Below are 8,221 nucleotides of genomic sequence, written 5' to 3'. Positions count from 1 at the left end.
ACTATGAGGTATGGGTGAGAGGTGTACGATGTGAGAAGCCTTCTTCCCAAACGATGTCCCCGTCATTCAGCAGAGTATAGATGACTATCATGAACTATTCTAGACAGTTCAGTGGAACACTAGCAGGCTCGCAACCTGTAGGTGTTGTGAACGATGTGTTCACTTGGTGTACTCTAAACCTTGGTGATCATGCAAACTTGATGCCTAGACCCTGGTGATCATGCAGACTTGGTGCCAAAACCCTGGCGACTATGCAGACTTAGTGCATATTGTTTGAATTCTGGAGACTATGCAGACTTAGTGCCTAAACCCCGGTGACGATGGACTTCGTGCCGATTCCTTAGGATGATCCTTAGGAATGTATGAACGAGGAATGGTTGATTCTTAGGGTAGATCCTTAAGAATAAAGAAGATAATGGGGATGGGTAATTGGGTTGATTGTTTGATTGTTTTAACATAATAATTATATTATTGTGGGTTGAAAACCCTATGTACTCACTAGGTTTCCCAACCTGACCCACTTAGTTTATTTATATCACAGGTGTTGATATGAAGTCACATTACACTGAGAGATTTAAAGAGATGTAGATCACTAGTGTAAATAAAGGTAAGTTCTGTTTATGCTTATGTTTCTGTATTAACGATGACATCCCAAACGTTTTAAAATGAATAAAATACGTTTCTTCGAAAATGTTTTAATAACGTATTTATCATGTTTTTCTGGGAACAAATTCCGCAACATTTTTATTAAAAGAAGTACTCTGTTTTTTTATAAAGCATAAACAAAATTGGTCTTTTCTGGCCGTGAAAATGGGGATGTCACAGGTGGGGCCTGTTATATGATATGCATGGTATGTGTTATCTTGGGGAACTCACTAAGCTTTATGCTTACTGATTTTAGTTTATATTTCAGGTACTTCCAGTTCCAAGGGGAAGACCTTGGGTTGACTGCATCACATGCACCATAGAGATTATGTTGTGGGACATACTCTGATTTTCATGATGTTTGATACTTTTGCTTTGTTTGGGATGTATAAACAATGTTTGGAATTAAAATTTTACTTAAATTAAAAATGAAATTTTTGGGCTATAATTTTTGGTTGTTTCAGTAGGCTTTAGGGCTGGGGTTTTCTCGGTGGGACAGGCTGCATTAAAAGCTGCTACATACAAGGTCACCAAACATGAGAAATCATGCATGGAAAATCAACATGTGTTCATACCTTTTGCATTTGATAAGTTTGATTTCCTTGCACCGTATACGGTGGAGCTTCTTAATAGAATACAACAGATCATGCATAGCAATGTTATATCCCCTAGATCTATGGATGTAGTCTTCAAACGAATTGGCTTTACCATACAAAAAGGCTTAGCGGCGCAACTTGTTGCCCGTTTGCCTTCTCATTCGTTGTACGATGATAACTAAAAATTAATCTATAATATAAGCTACAAGAGACAAATTGGAGTTTGTCAAAAGGGTTATTGTACCAATCTTTCTCATTTAGCTTGTAATGTTAGTTTTAAAAGTACGTTGCTATAATAGTAAAACTTAGATCCTAGGGTGCATGTACACTTAGGAATATTTTTTATTGCTTCTGTTGCCTTATTTTAGTGTATAGTTGCATAGAAAACCCATCATTTAAACCATTAAGTCACGAACTTGCCACTAAAGACATAAAATTCATATGTTACCCTTTATGGCCTAAGTGCACAATCTATTGTCTTTCTTCTCTTGAACCCACTTATCTCATCTCATAAATGTGACTTAGACTTATCTCGGCTAATTTCATGCAGCTACATCTTCACAATTGTTGAAAATTATCTAAATGACAAAATTACCCTTTTGCCCAAAACTCTTCAAAGTCAAATCCTTTCTAAATTTCGGGTTCTTACACATCCTTAGAAAGATCAACGTACAAAAACATATTATTTGCATCTAACCAAAATGATTCATATTTATTCCTTAAAACTCAGTTAGTACTAAATATGAAATTTACCATTTTAAACCATTCATAACTAGAGTTAGGTCACAAGAAAAGATGTTAAATGGTTCCTCACTTTAGCACAATATCACATAAAATGTGTACCTACCTAGAAAATTAAAACTAAAGGGTTAGTTTATTTCATGTACATTTAATGAGTGAACAATATGAATATTTCATAATATCTTAACTCTCTCACCTACTCCTTATCAAATTGTTTCTCCACTCAAAAGTGTGATGGACTGTTGGTGATTTTATTGTCATCAAGTCTTTTAGTATAATCAGTTCATTTTTAGATATATTGCAAGCTTGAAAGGTGTAGAGTCTAGGCTCGCATAAGTTAATTTGATCTTGAGGGTTTGGGGCAACGATTTTGGTGGGATTCCAAGGGGAAAATCCACTTGCACTGCTCTTTTACTGGTCGAAAAAGCAAGTAGAGTCAAGGGGTGTCTCTTTCGAGACGTGTAGGATAGTTTCCTGACATCGATTGAACTTTCCTTATAATCTTCTGTAAATTCTATCTAGTGAAAACATTTAACAAAGCAAGCATTTTGTGGTTATATATTTGATTTTGCATAAAATTGAGATATTTGTTTTTTGGATTATCCTAAATCTAATTTTATGACCCAAACTTATAAGATCGAAATTATAGATTTAGGAAAATATGTATACACGGCCCTTGAATTAGAAAAGTTCCCTTTTGATGTTAATTAACCAATTTATAACAAGACTTGCCCATTTATGATATTGATCATATTCCTCCTTAAATGAATTTGATTCTCTTATCAATGTTATCTAGGTCAGACACAAAACACCTACTTTCTATATTTAAATTTGTGTAATTAACAACTTTATCAACTCTAAATATTCTATAACCACTAGTCCCTATTGCAACATGATTCATATGGTGTACTAAATATTACAGTATGACACGATTAGATAACTATGGCCGATGTAGCATAAACATATACTAGCCCTTCATATAACCCGATTTACAACCAAGGCACACTTCATGACGCAAAGTCGCATGCGATAATGTGTTGTTTAACCGGACACAACGTCCACCGACTAGCCATGTCTAATAACAAGTTACATGACATGATTCAAACTAGAAACCACGTCTGGTAAAACAAATCGTTTAATTACTTTTTAACAATAAACTTTATTGGGTTAATTCTAGTAAATATAACAAAAGATGTAGAGAAATTACACGAATATTCCCTATGGTTTGGGGTAATTTGCACACTTGGTCCCTAACTTATTTTTTTTAACTCAGAAAGTCTCTATTGTTTGTTTTTGTTACGTGCTTGGTCCCTACTGTTTGTTCTTGTTACGCGCTTGTTCCTTATCTTATCTAAAAAGACTATTATTTAAATAGGGAAAAATGGTGGGGTATGTATGGTAAGGTGAGGGGGTGGAGGTGGGGATGTGTTTATTTAAATAAATAATAAAATAAAGGGCAAAATAGTCTTTTTAGGTAAGAGACGTACCAAACGCGTAACAAAAACAAACTGTATGGACCTTCCGAGTTAAAAAAAAAATAAGCTAGGGACCAAACACGTAAATTATCCTAAACCATAGGGACCATTCGTGTGATTTACACAAAAATGTATTTACATTCCCATAGTATATGTGATCAAGAACATGTCCATTAGTAAAATAGTAAATTAAAAACACAATCCACCATCTCAAACATAAACTATTCACTAACTATCAACTCTTAAATGCTAATTACAACGATATATTCTATATGCAATGACTTTAATTAATCTATATATATATATATATATATATATATATATATATATATATATATATATATATATAAAAGTTAATGACAAGTTGATATTGGCCAAACTCTTCAGATTCATTGGTCTGATTTGATTATTACCTCCATTCCAAAGGGACTCGGACATGAGCTTATAAGTATGTTCTGAAGGATGAAAATAATCCCAAAAAAAGAAGTCATCAGGATTTGAACATTTATCATAACCTTTGGTCCCACATTGCAATATTCCGTTTAGAGGCCTGCCACCACAACACGCCTTATATACATTGACAAAACCTATTCAAATTCACAAGAAAATGCATAAGTATTACATAAGTAAGATCACAACTTTCATTCTAAAATGAACATATATAATCAAAGATAACATGTTATAGAAAAAGTATACCATGTGATCTAGGGTTAGCACGTATATCTTGTGTAATGTTATACACTAATCCATAAACACTAGTTGCATCACGATACTTTCTACGTATATTGTTTACCATATCTTCCAATCCCTTATTATAGTCTTTCACAACGTTGTTTATCTTATCTAAGCATTGGTTAATATGTGCATTCGGTAGAAGAACTTTAGCAGGAATACACCCCATGGGGCCTACTGAGAAAATGGCGATCCTTCGAGCTCCAACCTCATAGATTTTGTCAAGGAAGTGGGAAACTTCTTTCAACATGTTGTCTACATATGCTTTTGAACTTATTGTGTGAGGTGACATGAAGTAATTAAAAATGTCATTAGAACCTGATTCGAGGAAGAATAGAGAGTTTGAAATTAGGGTTTTGGATAAGCGTTTTTCATCAATTAGGGTTTTGAGTTGTTGTAGTTGTGCTTGGATTGGTGTTACCCCCTGTCCATCACACATGGTTAAAATCAAATGAGAGAAGAAAAGAAGTGTTCAAGTAATATACAATTTGATGCATTTAACTATTATGAATGACAATTAGACTCCTTTAATTATAAGTTTCTGTTGTTAAAGTTGTATATTGATACTTTTTTTGTTCCAAAAAGCTGAAATTTTATGTGAGTGCTTTTTAATCCTAATTTATTTTATTCTTTAGAGGAAAATCTCCAGAAAAATTCTAAAATTTTAGTCCAATTTATGAAAAAATCTCAAACTAAATTTTGTTTATAGAAAAGCACAAAATACCAGCTAAAACTTCGAAAAAAACCCTGTTTGGCCGGTTTCGTAGATTTAGTCGGTATTCTATCCTTTTTCGTTAGTTTGCTCAAAATATTGGAACTTTTTTTAAAATTACCCGATAACCAAAATATTATGACTTTTCTGAAAATTACTATATAATTAATGGATATTATTATTAACAAATCATTTATAAACATAACAAATATTTTTATTATAAACAAAGGAAATACATTTGTTTCTAATTTCTAGGAATAGAATGATCGACTAGGTCTATTATTTGTTGACCACTTCAAACTCCTTATAATCCTCTTATGTATCGTTGTGGGTGTCATAGTGAGATGTATTATGTACGTTTCTTCAATTAAATACAAGAGTTGATAATATTTATTAATACACAATCAATAAGTGTCTACTTTCTGGTCTGATGCTATAAGATCACATGTTATTAGAAAATATCATTATATAATGATTCTTGAACATATACATCTTTCATTATGTTCTTTAACCTAAATACAACATAAACTATCATTCACGATTCACTTTTTCACATTTAATAGATGTGTGTTACTGTGTGGGGTATGGATGTTGGGTTGTAGTTAGGTTAAACAATATAAAAGGAACACCAACATTAGAGGAATACTGACTGAGTACATCTCACTATCATACCCACAACGTTGCATAGGGGAATGTAGAGAGGTTAATGTGGTCAATAAGCAATAGATGAGTACTTAGATCACCAATTTATTCCTAGAAATTAGCAACAAGTGTATTTCATTTTTTATAATAAAAATATTTGTTATGTTTATAAATGATTTATTAATAATAATATCCCTTAATTTCATGGTAATTTTCAGAAAAATCTCAATATTTTAGTTATCAGGTAGTTACCGGAAAAGTCCCAAAATTTTAAGCAAATTAATGAAAAAGACAGAATACCGGCTAAATTTGCGAAACCGGCCGGAAAGGGTTTTTTCGAAGTTTTAACCGGTATTCTGTGCTTTTCTGTAAACAAAATTTAGTTTGGGACTTTATCATAAATTGGACTAAAATTTTAGGACTTTTCTGGAGATTTCCCTTCTTTAGAGGTCATTATTTGGAATTGCTAATCTTAATTGTGATCCATTTTATAATCCTCTTTTATGAATGATTAAGTTCTTCATTGGATTCCGTTGCCAAAAAATAAATTCGGTATATATTTATCATATAAAATATAATTTTTAAATTAACACTTAAAGTTTAATAATATAATATAAAATCGCAATAAGGTATTCGGTGATTAAATACATAAGTAATTACCAAGAAATCAATTTTTAACTTTCTTCAAATTTCTATGTGGTCATACAAACTTGAAAATCATCAACAAAAAAGGTTAATAGGTTTATATATATATATATATATATATATATATATATATATATATATATATATATATATATATATATATATATATATATATATATATATATAACAACCTTATATAAGCTTAGGTACCTAACCACATCATACTATGTAATTTTGTATCATATTTGCATTGTAATCACCCAAAGTGATTAAAATCAACCTCATAACTTGATTGCTTCCAAAATCTTTGGATTTTCACTATTATCTTCCTTCAAATGACGTCTTTCTATCGGAGACCCCCTGGTGGGCTTCATATACTACCGTTACAAATCAAATGGTGTAGGAAGAATATAATGGTGAATATCTAAAAATCTTGGAAGTAAATTAAGTTAAGGATTGAAGTTTAAGAACCTTAGATGATTGCAATGGAAATATAATGCAAAACAATGTAGTATAATGTGGTTAGGTACCTAAGCTTATATAAGGTTGTTAGGTATATTCACTTTACTCATATATATATATATATATATATATATATATATATATATATATATATATATATATATATATATATATATATATATATATATAGGGCTTAGGGAATATGTGGCTGTTATGTACCTAATATTAGGTATAGAACCATCAATAACTACATAGTTTTAACAAAATGCAATCAAATCTCTCTACCATCTTTCTTATATTCACTATTAGGGTAGATGATAGACTCTGTATATATTTTTATGGAGGTTTAAATATTTTATTTTACACCACAAACCATGTATAAAAATACATTATCAACTACCTATAAATCTTCATATTCAAATTTAATATAGAAAATTATAGTGAAAAATTTAAATTGTTCATTAGAAACCCAATAAACTTGTTCTCATAACACATCAAAAAGGACCATGCAAGTATATATATGGTAGGTGTCAAAGAAAACGATAAAGCCTACTAGAGGTCTAATAAAAACAACTCATTCGAAATACATAGATGTTGGAGATAAATTATGAAATCAGGAATAATATGAGCTTAAAAGTAATAGGAAGAAGCTAACAAAAAAAAAATTATGTTTTTTAATCAAAATGAATTCAATTTTGATGGTTCTATACCTAATATTACATACATGACAGTCATATATTCACTTTTCCCATATATATATATATATATATATATATATATATATATATATATATATATATATATATATATATATATATATATATATATATATATATATATATAATTACGTATTGAAAGCACAGGTAATAAATTTGGTGATCTTACTACATTCTTGTTAGTATACGGCAAAACTCCACTTCCACCGCTGGCGAAGTTGATTCCATTGGCCGGAAAATCTTTCCGACTGCCGTTTCTGAACTCTTGATATACCTCTTGGAATGGTTTTTGGAGCTCAATCCCCAAAAATTGTGCTGCATAAAAAAATATTGTAGTTTTAATCACTACAAATAAATTTATACATATATGAGAAATATCAAAAACTAAATTTTCATTTTATCTTTTTATTGTTTGTATGAAAAACAATAAATGTATATAAGTTCGGCGTTTTAATTGTGTAAAAGGGTGACAGATTTTACCGATAAAATTTGCGACAGTTCGACCATTGGTGAAGCGTCCAGTGGGTTTGCCAAAGAAATTTGAACTGTACGGTGGAAAATTTGCTTGAGCAGCGCAATTCTTGACAAAACGGTTGTTACCTGGATCAAAAAGGGAGTCACCAAACACAAACACCGATTTAACAAATTTGTTGGTTGATGCTGAAATCACAAGAAATACACTAAGAAATATTATGATCAATTGTGGTGATCTTCCCATAATCTTAATCATAAATTGGTAACATTTATTTATTTTATTTTATTTGTGTAGAAATGATGTGAATTTGAAGCTAAATAGACTTGAAGAAGAAAGGAAGGGAATAAGTTGAAAAGGAACAAAAAAATGGTCAAAGAACG

The 8,221-nt window shown here is 30.9% G+C and overlaps 1 protein-coding gene across 1 annotated transcript; it reads right to left on the bottom strand.

The window, feature by feature from the left end:
* Positions 1-3,834: 3,834 nt before the first annotated feature.
* Positions 3,835-8,164, bottom strand: LOC145070055 (GDSL esterase/lipase 6-like). Its single transcript, XM_079016980.1, has 3 exons — positions 7,847-8,164; positions 7,536-7,681; positions 3,835-4,613 (listed from the first exon to the last, which is right to left on the bottom strand). The coding sequence occupies exons 1-3, from the start codon at positions 8,094-8,096 to the stop codon at positions 4,137-4,139; spliced, it is 873 nt and encodes a 290-aa protein (XP_078873106.1). The 5' UTR covers positions 8,097-8,164; the 3' UTR covers positions 3,835-4,136.
* Between the last annotated feature and the right edge of the window lie 57 nt (positions 8,165-8,221).

Source organism: Lactuca serriola, chromosome 8 (assembly GCF_051521515.1).
Source record: "Lactuca serriola cultivar US96UC23 chromosome 8, Lser_US96UC23_V15, whole genome shotgun sequence".
Lineage (NCBI taxonomy): Eukaryota > Viridiplantae > Streptophyta > Magnoliopsida > Asterales > Asteraceae > Lactuca > Lactuca serriola.
Note: the sequence above shows the minus strand (reverse complement) of the source record. Positions and strands in the feature narration are given on the sequence as shown.